The sequence below is a fragment of the Quercus suber genome, unplaced genomic scaffold (genome assembly GCF_002906115.3).
Source record: "Quercus suber isolate HL8 unplaced genomic scaffold, Cork oak 2.0 scaffold_686, whole genome shotgun sequence".
Classification (NCBI taxonomy): domain Eukaryota; kingdom Viridiplantae; phylum Streptophyta; class Magnoliopsida; order Fagales; family Fagaceae; genus Quercus; species Quercus suber.
Genome location: NW_027070127.1, coordinates 53021 through 68837, shown reverse-complemented (window position 1 = coordinate 68837; position 15817 = coordinate 53021). Strand labels below are relative to the sequence as shown.

Sequence of the window (15817 nt, the reverse complement as noted above, 5' to 3'; positions counted from 1 at the left end):
ACTCCCCTAAATACACATTAAGTTCAACATCATCGTCTGTGGGTGAAAGCTTTTGCAGAAATAGGCAGCAACAGAATATTTGACTATTTAGGCTAGAATTATAAAACAACAAAGAGTAAGAAGCCTACGTGGGAAAGTTAACACGGAAGCAAACATACTGATCTCCATGGTCAACAAGAAAGCCATGCTTTGGCAGTCTTGCAGCAACTTACAATGTAAGCATGGTTTTTTTTTCCTTTTTTTTTTTGTGGGGGGGGGGGCGGGGGTTGGGGGGGAAGGGTCTAGGGCCGGGATGACAATATACCTTTGCCTCTTAGAACCAGAAGTCGTCCTGGCTGAACCCCTTTTGGTATCTGAGAAGGCCATAATTGTAATGCATCAAAAGTCAGTGTTAAAGTGAGCTGCTGCATGTCCAAACAAGGGCCAAAAGATATCATGTACAACAACAGACATGGCCTGGCATATTTTTACATAAAAAGGTAGGAACTTACAGAATCACAACAAAGAAAAAAAATTTCAGAGCTGCCATCATATCACTAAAATCATCTTCTGATTCTCAGAAAACTAAAAAATCTTTCTTGATGTATTCTGTACAAAAGCAGTTTCTGAAGTTTCATCAGATCACATGTATATTTTCCTCGTTCTTTCTAAATAAAACTAAAGGGAGGGGGGAAAAATAAAGAAAAGAAGAAGAAGAGATGAGAAAAAAACTTGGGAGGGGAATGTTTACAAAATTTGGGGAGAAAATCTAACTGTCATGCCGATTGCTTTTGGAATTTAGACTCTGTGCAAAATTGCTGATATAAATTAAATCCGTCTTGCCATTTAGACCATTTCTTCTTCAAAACTTTGTATATCTTTAATTCATTTGGCCTGAAGATCTTGGCAGAAGTATCAAATCTCAAATCAGCGGGGCAGAGATCATCAAACAGTTCTGGTCCAACGGTTTCCACCAAGCCATTAGGAACATGCTTCTTCTCAGGCACTTTAAAAATCAGGTTATCAAATTTCTCATCCTTAAAGACATTGTCCTGTGCGTGATCCATGGTAGAGCACTTAAATGCAACTGGATGGTATAAACAAAAAGGTTTTGGTTTTTGAGAACTGCCCCACGTATCTTCTGTTTCATCAGCAAGGGAGACAGCTTGGTCACCATGAAGCTCACAACTAGAATCTGACAAGGCCATTTCACTGGCCACCTGCTTGATTTCATCACATTGCAGGCTAATTTCCCTCTCTAATGAAAATACACCTGCTTCTTCTTCCAATTCTGAATGGCCATTACGATACTCATGAAGTGTAAGTAAAATAGGAAGAGGAAGTACTGGACCCACTAGAGCATCATCCCGCTGCACTTTGTGTGACCACTTATTGCTACGGCATGAAGGCCTTCTTAGGAAGAAAGGAGGCAATTGAGGTAGGTCAGGGACAACTAGAAATTCCAAAGATACTTTTTTCTGGTCCAAAAGTACCTCAAGGAACTCTGAGTAGTTGGAATAGGCCAGTTGTAAGAGTTCCATTGGCAGGCCTGCCCACAACCTTCTCAAAGCAACCTCATGTATACTTGCTGGCGAGCTGATGTCATTAAAAATAACAGAAACAGCAGGAGACGATCTCAATCGACCGAACCCACAAGCTTTCAACTTCTCACACAAGATTTCATGAGATTCTGAGCTAAAAGATTCCTTTTCTCGAGGACCCTTGAAAGGCTTTTTCAATTTTGAAACCAGGACTTCAGTTAGACTACCATTCAAATATGCAGAGAGTTTATCAAGTTTCACATACTTAAATCTTCTAGGAAATTTGTACTCCTCATCATCCATAATATACATGGAATTATCTTTAAAATGGAACCGTTCTGTGTGAAGTTCTTCCAACTTCCACGAGGCACAATAGCTTTGTGATTCAAGCTTCCCTGATGACATAAGTCTTATCAATGTAAAACCACCAAATTCATTCGACTCAGAAAGCGTTGCTGATAGATCTTTGTTTAAAATGACAAAACCCAAAGCCAATTCTTTCTTATGCTGCCAATCAATCCATTCAGGAAGATCATCCTTCAAAATCTCCTCTCTCACAAGACAACTTCCACATTGACACTCACGACCCGACAATAAAAGATCTGAAGGGAGCTCCCATGCATAATGGGTTTTCAAAACTTTCGAAACTTCAGAAACAATGGATCCTCTCGGGGTTGGTAAAGTAGGTCCATAACAAAATAGATTAAACTCACAATTCCGAAAAGATCCCAATATAATACAAAAACCCGATTCAGAAGCCCACCTATATTTATCATCCCTTGAGTTTGATCTCAATTCCGACAATCTAAATACATTAATATGGCACGGATTATCAAGACCGTGAGCCCATTGCAACAACGGCATCATTGGTTTCCGCACATCACAAAGAACCAACAAACTATCTGAGGCCAATGCAAAACAGAAACCATCAGATCCCGCCATTGTAAACGTAAGGAACCGTTCATTTTGAACCAAAGTATACATCCTCAACATCTCAACCTTAGCTAAACAACTCACAGCACACCCATCAAACCTCAAATCGACCAAGAAAACAGCATCAGACCGGGCAACAATCAAAATCCTAGGATGCCAGCTGAACTCACAGCTCAACCATTTACAGTTCCCCGAATCAGAATCAGCATCAGCATCCCATGATACACGCAACTTAGTCCCTCTAAAACGCGCATTGGAATTGGAAGTCCTGCTTCTTCTAAAACAAGACTCCAAATCAAACAAGAACAAAGCACCGCTCTCTAACAGAACTACACTCTCCTCGGGTATATGTGGACTCCAACAAGCATACACAACAGAACTAGTCTTAAAAACCTTAGAACCTAAACAAGAAACTCTGGGAAATTTAGCAGAATTATGAATTTCCTGAACACCAAACCAATGCACAGAGCACAATGTAGAAGCCAGCAAATACCCAACAGCAGTGGAATGATTATGATTATTACCTGGAAAGGGAAAGGGGTTAACCGCAATCCTGAGAATGCGGTACTCGAACCCGGTACTTTCGTGTAAAACGTCATCGTCTTTGGCGCCCCAGGTGTCGAAACGGGAAGCTTTGATAGAGAGAAGCAGGAAGCCGAGGCGGTCGGAGTTGGGACCGGTGGGGAAGAAGAGAAGGAGTGAGTTGGAAAGAGGGAGGCGCAGGAAGGAGAGGAGGTTGTGGGTTTGGAGGAAAGGCGGTGGTGCTGCTGCCGCGAGGTTTGGGAGAGATGGAGAGGTGAAGAGAAGAGAAAGGGTTTTGGGTTTAGGGTTGAAGAAGAGTGGACCCAATATGGGTTTTGAGTCTGAGTCTGATTCTGTGAGGAGAAGTGGAGGTTTGAAAACTGATGAGATTGGGAAGAGGGATTTCCAGTCAGACGAGAACTCCATTTTTCACTCGTTCAACCTCAACCTGAACCTATCTCTCTGCAATTGTTTATACAGAGTTTTTAGATCCTGATTCTACTACAATACCAAGACCCAAATCAACAATTTTTTTAAAAAACCCATACCCATTACGGCGAGCTCTGCCAGATTGGGATCTTGCAACCGCCGGCCACCTCTCATCGCGACCCGCAAAGCCTTCGCTCAAACCAAAGCAAACCCACCTCGCCGATCCAAACCAAAATCCACAAACCTCCACCGCCGACCCAACACCAAAACCCACGAACCACTGCTAAGCCACAGCACGACGCTGTCGCTCAAAGACCGCAAGAACCAACACCGGTCCACACCGAAACTCACCAAAACTGCTTACCCACACCACCAAACCGTCACAAAGACCACGATAGAGAGAAGAAACGAACGTGAGAGTCAAAGAGAGGTTTGAGTGTGGAAAGGATGCGGGAGTCAGAGAGTGATGAGAAGAGAAGAAAAGAAAGACCTCTTTTGGTATTTGTCCAAACCTCAAGAGTAGTTAGTGAAATTTACCTTCTTCTTTTTTCTTTTTCTTTTTTCTCTCCAAGCTGTCCTTCAAACTCTACCTATATTATTTTATATGTTAATTTTAAAAATCTAACCATTAAATTACATATATTTATTATATCTTTTATACTTACAAAATTTTAAGAAAATAAAAAATAAATAACTATATCATCACATATTTAAATTTTAAATTTTTGTGGTAAAAAATTATGCTTAAAAAATAAGTTGATTGATCGAATAGAAGTACTCAATTTACATCTTTTGGCATGTGCTTTATAAAATCCTTGTTTTATAATGCTAATAAAAAAAATTTTTTTTAAATTGTATGTAAACATACTTACCAAAATCCCTAAGATTTTGAGGAAAAGAAAAAAAAAACTACTAAACAAATTAATCCACTCTTATTAAATTTTATTTGGGCCTTCCCAAATGAATCAATTGTTTGGAATTTGAACGTGTTGTGAGATGCAAAGAGCACCTTACTTGTAGCCAAATGTAGTAGGAGATGGACCCATCCTATGTGAGAATGTAGATACATATAACGAAAACATGATAGATTTTCTCCAGAGGGATAGCAAGTAGTGACGAAGAGCAACAAATAGCAGGCATGCGTTGTGGGTTGGAATTTGGCACATCGTATGGAGTGACAGATGTTACACTAGAGGGGTCCAACAATACATCCTCAAACACTTCATGTCCATGTCCACCTCAGTGTGTCTCTATCCACTGGATCACATTCTTGAAGAAGCAAGTTCCGATAAGGAAGCATTCCAATCTGTTTATCGGATCTTGAAGTCTAGATCTATCAATAAAGCTCTTAGGCAAGATTTGCTCTATGTAATTTCATAGAAAGGACAGGACATGGCATAATGAACTTCCTACCATGCTCAATCACTTGATGTATCTCCTTTTACATTACTTTAGAGATGTGTGATATTGATTAACACATAATGGGAATGTCATGTTAACTAAGAATTTTATCATGAAATATTTTTTTTAAAGAATTTTTTATATTTAATTTAGTCCTTTGTGAAATTTTTTTTGGCTCCGTCATTGTATGCTAGCTTCCCCAAATCCAAGCTCCATCTTGGTGGTGGTGGTGGTGGAATTAGTCGCAATCTAATGGTGCTTGTCGCTATCACAAATTGCCACACTTGGAGGTCGCATATCGGAGATTTGAGTTTTCTATCAAAGATTAGCTTGGTTTGGTTTTATGGTGGCAAATTTGGGTGTTTGATGTTGATTTTTATAAGAAAAAAACAACCCATATCCATCCATACATACTTGCATCCTCACAAGCCAGCTCTTATATCAACCATTTTGATCTCATTACTATTTGGTAGTTGGCCTTTGTTTTTCATCAATCCTAGTCCAGCATATAATCTGGGTTTAAATAAGGAGAAAATTTTTGTTTAGCAAATCATCCATTGATCATTTCAACAAGGGATATTACACAAAGCATGAATTAATAACACAATAAGAAGAAATGTCAAATCTCATGCTTAATCCAAGCATAATTATCTTTCAGTAGTTTCATGCCCTTGTAGTTTGAAAAAAAGTTTGTTAGTTCACAATTTTATACATGGAAAACGATAATCGGAAGATCATGGATTTAAATAAGGTGAAAATTTTTGTTTAGCATTTTGATCATAAATGATAAAATTAAGAACAATTTGTTTTAAATACAAAATTTAAATAAAAAAGTTTAAAAACATAAACATAATAATTTTATAGGCTAAATTACAAATTACCCATTTAATTTAGGCTAAAATTGAAATGAATTCAACGACTTTAATTTCAGTCAGTTTAATTCTCATGTTTTAGTTTGAATCGTTTATTCCTCCTATTAATTTTTGTTATGATTGTTGTTAAGTGCCCAGAACAATGTAGTTGTGATTTTTTAAGAAAAAATTCTTACATAAAAATTTTTCAAAAAATTAATAATAAATATTTTTTGAAATGGACATTATAGTATTGTACTACTCCATGTTATGAAAGAACGAAAAATTTAGATTATTTTTCATACTTGTTTAGGAGTGTATGGGCATCTTGTTATGAATTGTACTTATTGATGGATTATGTAGTATCCACCGCAACTGAATACTATTTCAAGAATACTTAGAGGCTGAGCCCCCCTACGAGAAAAAAACAAATATAAAAACTATACTTAATTTTTTAGCCATCAAAAATACAAAATAAGGTCATTATTTTTATTTAAATCTCCATTATTGACAAAGTTATATATATATATATATATACATATCATATCATATCATATACTATATAATAAAAGTTGAGCTTAAAAACCGTGATTACACCAAGTGACTTCATCAAATTGTAGAAATTTTTTTAGATTTTTATATTTTTCAATAATAAAAGTTGAGCTTAGAAACTGTGTTTACACCAAGTGACTTCACCAAATTGCAAAAAAAAAAAATTAGATTTTTATATTTTTCAATAAATTCATTCACTTAAGTTTTTAGATAAAAACAAAAAGTTTTTTATATTTATCAACTTTTTTAGATAAAGTAACAATAAGTGTTCTAATAAACTTCTTCTTCTTCTTTTTTTAATTTTTTTTAATTTTATAAAGCAACAATTTTACTAGCTTATGTTAGTAATTTTCTTTTCTTTTTGGGATTAACATTTATCCTACATCATCTATTTCCTAAAAATAAAGTAACAAATTTAAAAGTATTATTTTTTCTTCTCAAAATTTTTTTTCTTTTGGAATAAATAACAAAAAAAAGCTAATATTTATTAACTTTAAAGTAAACTATAAAAATGGGAAATTTAGCAGAATTATGAATTTCCTGAACACCAAACCAATGCACAGAGCACAATGTAGAAGCCAGCAAATACCCAACAGCAGTGGAATGATTATGATTATTACCTGGAAAGGGAAAGGGGTTAACCGCAATCCTGAGAATGCGGTACTCGAACCCGGTACTTTCGTGTAAAACGTCATCGTCTTTGGCGCCCCAGGTGTCGAAACGGGAAGCTTTGATAGAGAGAAGCAGGAAGCCGAGGCGGTCGGAGTTGGGACCGGTGGGGAAGAAGAGAAGGAGTGAGTTGGAAAGAGGGAGGCGCAGGAACGAGAGGAGGTTGTGGGTTTGGAGGAAAGGCGGTGGTGCTGCTGCTGCGAGGTTTGGGAGAGATGGAGAGGTGAAGAGAAGAGAAAGGGTTTTGGGTTTAGGGTTGAAGAAGAGTGGACCCAATATGGGTTTTGAGTCTGAGTCTGATTCTGTGAGGAGAAGTGGAGGTTTGAAAACTGATGAGATTGGGAAGAGGGATTTCCAGTCAGACGAGAACTCCATTTTTCACTCGTTCAACCTCAACCTGAACCTATATCTCTGCAATTGTTTATACAGAGTTTTTAGATCCTGATTCTACTACAATACCAAGACCCAAATCAACAATTTTTTTAAAAAACCCATACCCATTACGGCGAGCTCTGCCAGATTGGGATCTTGCAACCGCCGGCCACCTCTCATCGCGACCCGCAAAGCCTTCGCTCAAACCAAAGCAAACCCACCTCGCCGATCCAAACCAAAATCCACAAACCTCCACCGCCGACCCGACACCAAAACCCACGAACCACTGCTAAGCCACAGCCCGACGTTGTCGCTCAAAGACCGCAAGAACCAACACCGGTCCACACCGAAACTCACCAAAACTGCTTACCCACACCACTAAACCGTCACAAAGACCACGATAGAGAGAAGAAAGGAACGTGAGAGTCAAAGAGAGGTTTGAGTGTGGAAAGGATGAGGGAGTCAGAGAGTGATGAGAAGAGAAGAAAAAAAAGAAGGGACCCGTGTGAGGGTGAGAGAGATAAACCAAAAATAAATAACGGCGTTAGAGTCCGTTTGGACTTAAAGGACTGAGATGATCAGTTTTGTAATCTTCTGGACCTCTTTTGGTATTTGCCCAAACCTCAAAGGTAGTTAGTGAAATTTACCTTCAAAATTTTTCTTTTTTTTTTTTTTCTCTCCAAACTGTCCTTCAAACATATTTTTTTATATATTAATTTTGAAAATCTAATCATTAAATTACATATATTTCTTATATCTTCTATACTCACAAAATTTTAAGAAAATCAAAGATAAATAACTATATCATCACATATTTAAATTTCAAATTTTTGTGGTAAAAAATTATACTTAAAAAATAAGTTTATTGATCGAATAGTAAATAATATCTAATTTGAACAAAATTTGACATGTGTGTTAAAAATATAAAGAATATGCAATTCAATTGTTAGTTTTTCAAAATTCATATTTAGTTTGGAGAGAAACTTTACCCTTTTTTATTTCCTTGATTTTTTACATTTTAAAATTTTTATTTTGGCATTTCATTTTTAATTATGTTTCATATTGGATCTATTTTTGTTAGTAATCATTTTGATAATTCGATAACAATAGGGACAGGGTTTTTAAACCATGATGGTCTTGGAAAAATTAGGAAGTGCTAACTAGTTGAGCTATCATGTTTCTGTTATATGTATCCACCATTTCACATCAGATGAGTCCTTCTCCTACTACATTCGGCTACGAGTAGGATGCCTTTTGCATCTTACAATAGACTTTTGCATCCCACAACTATAAGGCTCTTGGTATTTTCGTTAGTCGTTTAAGTGCCTTTCATGTTTAACTCTTTCAAAAAATAGTACTTCTTAAATGTTGTGAAATACAAGAATTTCATTATTGTAATGAGAAAATCATATTATGGAAGAGCATATTATGAACATAAATGGACTGCAAGAAAAATAGGATCAAACATTAAAAACCAAAATAAAATTTTAAAACATAAATGGTCAGAATGAAAACGATTCCAAGTTTAAGTGTACTTTAGTCTACAATCACCCTTGCAAGCTGCAACTGAGACGTTACTAAGTAATGAAATATTAAGGTGCTAGCAATGGTAACAAAATTGACTTAACGTTACCTGTTTACGTATTTTATAAATTTCAATAGCTTATTTGCATTATTTATTTTAATCAAAAGATATAGTTTTTGGTAGATTTTGTGCTTAATATGTGACAAAAAGCTAGTTTGATTTATATTTTCAAAAATGTTTTGTACGCCAAAAAAATTATAACATAATAATCAATGAGGATTCCTACTAGGGAAGCAACAATATAGAGTAAGAGCATTCACATCCGTTCCGCTAAAAATTTAGCACAGTTTGGTAAATAATTTAGCATTTAGCACATCAAAAAACGACTTTATTTATTTTAATATACCACTTAACAATATACCTTACATCTATCTTCTTTCTTCAACAAAAAATACAATATACCTTACATCCCATACCCTATTCTTATACCACTTCATTTAAATATTCTTTTTTTTTAATTCTTTATTAGTATTTCTTTATGCATGGAAGAGAAAGAAAATTGAATTGAGAACAATTTTTTAATGTTTAGTGTAGTAACAAGCAAAAGCAAATGTAGCTATGGCTCACCGGATGTAGATCTTTTTTTAGTATTTGGGGTGCTAATGAATGCTCTTAAAGACCATTATAGGATAATGAGGGAACATCAAAGGCAAGGACGCCAACTTAAAGAGAAGCTCCAAACATTATCTTAGTGGCTTACTAGTTACTAGAGATTAACCCACTCTGCCCTTTGCACAAGATTATGTCCCTAATTTTTGTTTTCAATTTCCAACCATCATGTGTTCTTGCAAACACTTTCACCAATTTGCATGGAATTAATTTTCTTAGAGAAACCCCAAGTCCTTGATCTGGAAATTAATAAATTAATTTGCTTCCTAGCCAAAGAAACTCTGTTCCAAAAGAATTACTCAATTTACATCTTTTGGCACGTGCTTTATAAAATGCTTGTTTTATAATGCTAATAAGATTTTTTTTTTTTTTTTGAATTGTATGTAAACATACTTACCAAAACCCCTAAGATTTTGAGGGAAAAAAAAAACTACTAAACAAATTAATCCACTCTTATTAAATTTTATTTGGGCCTTCCCAAATGAATCGATTGTTTGGAATTTGAAAGTGTTGTGGGATGCAAAGGGCACCTTACTTGTAGCCAAATATAATAGGAGATTGACTCATCCTATGTGAGAATATACATATATATAACGAAAACATGATAGATTTTCTCGAGAGGGAGAGCAAGTAGTGACGAAGAGCAACAAATAGCAGGCATGCGTTGTGGTTGGAATTTGGCACATCGTATGGAGTGACAGATGTTACACTAGAGGGGTCCAACAATACATCCTCAAACACTTCATGTCCATGTCCACCTCCCTGTGTCTCTATCCACTGGATCACATTCTTGAAGAAGCAAGTTCCGATAAGGAAGCATTCCAATCTGTTTATTGGGCCTTGAAGTCTAGATCTATCAATAAAGCTCTTAGGCAGGATTTGCTCTATGTAATTTCGTAGAAAGGACTGGACATGGCATAATGAACTTCCTACCATGCTCAATCACTTGATGTAACTCCTTTTACATTACTTTAGAGATGTGTGATATTGATTAACACGTAATGGGAATGTCATGTTAATCAAGAATTTTATCACGAAATATTTTTTTTAAATAATTTTTTATATTTAATTTAGTCCTTTGTGAATTTTTTTTTTGGCGCCGTCATTGTATGCTAGCTTCCCCAAATCCAAGCTCCATCTTGGTGGTGGTGGTGGTGGAATTAGTTGCAATCTAATGGTGCTTATCGCTATCACAAATTGCCACGCTTGGAGGTCGCATATCAGAGATTTGAGTTTTCTATCTTACCGCCACCAACTTTCATATCAGAGACTAGCTTGGTTTGGTTTTGTGGTGGCAAATTTGGGTGTTTAAGGTTGATTTTTATAAGAAACAAACAACCCATATCCATCCATTCATACTTGCATCCTCACAAGCCAGCTCTTATATCAACCATTTTGATCTCATTACTATATGGTAGTTGGCCTTTGTTTTTCATCAATCCTAGTCCAACATATAATCTAGGTTTAAATAAGGAGAAAATTTTTGTTTAGCAAATCATCCATTGATCATTTCAACAAGAGATATTACACAAAGCATGAATTAATAACACAATAAGAAGAAATGTCAAATCTCATGCTTAATCCAAGCATAATTATCTTTCAGTAGTTTCATGCCCTTGTAGTTTGAAAAAAAATTTGTTAGTTCACAATTTTATACATGGAAAACGATAATAGGAAGTTCATGGATTTAAATAAGGTGAAAATTTTTGTTTAGCATTTTGATCATAAATGATAAAATTAAGAACAATTTGTTTTAAATACAACATTTAAATAAAAAAGTTTAAAAACATAAACATAATAATTTTATAGGCTAAATTACAAATTACCCATTTAATTTAGGCTAAAATTGAAATGAATTCAACGACTTTAATTTCAGTCAGTTTAATTCTCATGTTTTAATTTCAATCGTTTATTCCTCCTATTAATTTTTGTTATGATTGTTGTTAAGTGCCCAGAACAATGTAGTTATGATTTTTTAAGAAAAAATTCTTACATAAAAATTTTTCAAAAAATTAATAATAAATATTTTTCGAAATGGACATTATAGTATTGTACAACTCCATGTTATGAAAGAACGAAAAAATTTAGATTATTTTTCATACTTGTTTAGGAGTGTATGGGCATCTTGTTATGAATTGTACTTATTGATGGATTATGTGGTATCCACCGCAGCTGAATACTATTTCAAGAATACTTAGAGGCTGAGCCCCCCTATGAGAAAAAAACAAATATAGAAACTATACTTAATTTTTTAGCCACCAAAAATACAAAATAAGGTCATTATTTTTATTTAAATCTCCATTATTGACAAAGTTATATATATATATATATATCATATCATATCATATCATATACTATATAATAAAAGTTGAGTTTAAAAACCGTGGTTACACCAAGTGACTTCATCAAATTGCAGAAATTTTTTTAGATTTTTAGATTTTTCAATAATAAAAGTTGAGCTTAAAAACCGTGGTTACACCAAGTGGCTTCACCAAATTGCAAAAAAAAAAAATTAGATTTTTATATTTTTCAATAAATTCATTCACTTAAGTTTTTAGATAAAAACAAAAAGTTTTTTTATCTTTATCAACTTTTTTGGATAAAGTAACAATAAGTGTTCTAATAAACTTCTTCTTCTTCTTTTTTTAATTTCTTTTAATTTTATAAAGTAACAATTTTACTAGCTTATGTTAGTAATTTTCTTTTCTTTTTGGGATTAACATTTATCCTACATCATCTATTTCCTAAAAATAAAGTAACAAATTTAAAAGTATTATTTTTTCTCCTCAAAATTTTTTTCTTTTGGAATAAATAACAAAAAAAGCTAATATTTATTAACTTTAACTTGAACTAAAAAAAAAAAAATCTAATAACAACCTAATAACATTAACTATTTTTTTGGGATAAAGTAATATATATATATGTGTGTGTGTGTGTGTGTGTGATTAACATAAATTTTTTAATTACGTAAACACATTTTTCTTTCTGTTCATATCAGGTTATCAACTTCTTCACAAATTAAAATTATCTAATATAAAAGTGGAGGTATGTATACGGTTTGGTATATTTTTCTCTTTTCCTACCGTTTTTAGATAAAAACAAAAAGTTTTTGATCTTTATCAACTTCTTTGGATAAAGTAACAATAAGTGTTCTAATGAACTTCTTCTTCCTTTTATTAAAAAATTTTTATAAAGTAACAATTTTACTAGCTAACATTAGTTTTTTTTTTTTTTTTGGAATAAACATTTATCCTACATCATCTATTTCCTAATAATAAAGTAAGAAATTTAAAAGTATTATTTTTTCTTCTCAAATTTTTTTTCTTTTGGAATAAATAACAAAAAAAAGCTAATATTTATTAACTTTAACATAAACTAAAAAAAAAAAAATTCTAATAACAACCTAATAACATTAACTTTTTTTGGGATAAAGTAATATATATATATATATATATGTAATTAACATAAACTTTTTAATTACTAAACTCTTTTTTCTTTCTGTTCATATCAAGTTATCAACTTCTTCATAAATTAAAATTATCTAATATAAAATGGGGGTATATATACAGTTTGGTATATTTTTCTCTTTTCCTACCGTTTTTAAATAATAAAAAAAAGTTTTGATCTTTATCAACTTCTTTGGATAAAGTAACAATAAGTGTTCTAATGAACTTCTTCTTCTTTTTATTAAAAAATTTATAAAGTAACAATTTTACTAGCTTATGTTAGATTTTTTTTTTTTTTTTGGGAATAAACATTTATCCTACATCATCTATTTCCTAATAATAAAGTAACAAATTTAGAAGTATTATTTTTTCTTCTCAATTTTTTTTTCTTTTGGAATAAATAACAGAAAATAGCTAATATTTATTAACTTTAACATAAACTAAAAAAAAAAAAAAAAATTCTAATAACAATCTAATAACATTAACTATTTCTTTGGGATAAAGTAAAAAAAAAAAAAAAAACTAATATGTAATTAACATAAACTTCTTAATTACGTTAACTCTTTTTCATTCTATTCATATCAAGTTATCAATTTCTTCACAACTTAAAATTATCTAATATAAAAGTGGGGGTATATATATGATTTGGTATATTTTTCCCTTTTCCTACCATACAGTTTCTTGATGTATTCTTTCTTTCTCATACATACCTTGCCTATGAAACTTGCACGTATGTATTTGCCTTCTTTTTGTTTTTTCATAAAACTCCCTTCTTTATTTTTTTTTTTCATCAAATTGAATATATTTTGTGTGCGGGTTGCCTTTTGTTTAAGTTATTTTTGTTAACTTTGATCTAATTTATATGCATATTTTGGTCTTCAAAATTAATTGTATTTGAAAGATCTGTTTTCCAATATGAGTAGATCCCACAGGTAGCCATGAGACCAAGATTTGAGCATCCAAAACCATGATAATGAACATTACTCCACAAAGAATGGAGACAGAAAATTGATTAAATATACAAAGGGTGACGTAAAAACAATGGATATTTAAGATGATGTGAAATCTCCCTGACTTCGCTGCCTCCCCTTTGCTGTCAAAGTTAATTCAATTTTCATATGAGTATCTTTACTTTAACTCTAATTCCAGATTTTTTTTTTTTTTTAATGTTTAGAAATTAATAGTGTTTGTAATTTTTGAATTCAGAGTTTCTTTGTGTTTATATATTTATGTGTGTGTTATTGTGAATTTTGCTTTCAAAATATTTTTTTAATTTTATAAATTTGGGTAGTTTTATTTTGCAATTTCAGGATGATTGCTTGGGGTTAAAATAAAAATATTAGGTCAATTTTAATCATAATTCATGCAATAGTAGGGTGTTAGATGTTGATATTAATTTTATGCTTATTTACATTAATTAACATAAACATCTTAGCATGTTTAGTGTTGATATTAATTTGACACTTTGAAATGCAAACGCTTCATCATAATTAATATAAGGACACAATTTGGGTTCCTAGCCCAAGTAATGGATGAACTTAGGCCCAAAAGGCTCAATACAATGAATTTGTAGAGAGTGAGTTGGAAAACTGGGTTTTAACGAGTTAGACAACAAAAATAATGGATTCAAGTGACAAGAAAATGAAAATAAACTAATTTAAGCTAAAGAAAATCGTTCTCGGCACAGTTCAAAGAGATCTGTTCTTATATATTTCTTTTAAGTTTGATTACAAAATCAATTCTTGATGGCTACAGTGTTTTTCTCTTCGTTTTTCCTCCTCTTCCTCTCATTGCCTCCCTCTTCTTTTATACTATCTTCCCATTTCATGTCTACTCTCCACATGCAGAACAGATGGTTGGTGTTGCTACTTGTCCCATCAGCCACTTCCTTGAGCCTTTGTGTAGTAGCTGTAAGGCTTTTTTTTTTTTTTTTTGAGAAGCGAAAAATGGGGTTCTTTATGATCATATTACACCCCCGGGCAGGGAGCCAGTGGCCTCGGTCAGAGAGTCCGTAGTCGGTACTCGTTCTGTACCCTCTGTGTGGGAGTCACCTCACATTGAGTACACCTCATCACTAAGTTTACCCACCAACGAAAACCTGCAGACAGCGGGACTCGAACCTAGGTGTGTTGCATGAAGCGTCCGAGCCTTACCCACTTAGCCAAGCCCTTGTTGGCTAGTAGCTGTAAGGCTAAAAGCCATTGTTCAGGTATCACTTCCACATTAATGCGGCCGAGGGTTAGCTGCAAAGCATTCAATGCGGTTGTAGCAGCTTTTTTCCTTAGATATTTTAGGACTCCCCTATGTCCTATGTTTTTGTAATGCTTATCCGTATCAACAGAATTGCCTGGAACGTTCCCCTAAACGACAGACAACCTTTTCGGACCTTAGCTTTGGTTATCTGAGGAGGTATTCATCCTCAGACCACCCCCATGGGCCCTTATGACCAAAACTAATTTTTTCATTTATTAACACGGGCTCTCCTAACAATGCTTACTCCTCCTCGGACGATGTCACATCCTCAGATTGGGCCATAGGCCCAAGATATATATATAGATAATGAGCTCCTGGGCTCAATACCCCTACAATTAAATATAAATGTTATTATGTCGGTATGTTATAATTATTATTTGTTGTTCCTCACCCTACTTCATTTTAATTATTATTTGAATAAGTAAAAGTTATGTCTTAATCTGATCAAGTATATCATTTCTCTTCAATCATTAATTAGTGTTTCTTAATAAAATTATTCATGTTATAAGTTTATGACCAAAACCGTGCGAAGCCCGCCTGTTTACTACTAACATCTTTTAGAAATTTAAAATTAACTTGCCATAATCTTTAAAATATATTTACTATTTTATTTGTTATTAAATTTATTATATTATCAAAAAAAAAATTAATTTATATATAATTCTTTTATTAAGC

The 15817-nt window shown here is 33.3% G+C and overlaps 1 protein-coding gene across 1 annotated transcript; it reads right to left on the bottom strand.

The window, feature by feature from the left end:
- Positions 1-438: 438 nt before the first annotated feature.
- Positions 439-3909, bottom strand: LOC112027549 (uncharacterized). Its single transcript, XM_024060202.2, has 2 exons — positions 3524-3909; positions 439-3437 (listed from the first exon to the last, which is right to left on the bottom strand). Exon 2 carries the CDS (start codon positions 3399-3401, stop codon positions 756-758), a length of 2646 nt encoding a protein of 881 aa, XP_023915970.1. The 5' UTR covers positions 3402-3437; positions 3524-3909; the 3' UTR covers positions 439-755.
- Between the last annotated feature and the right edge of the window lie 11908 nt (positions 3910-15817).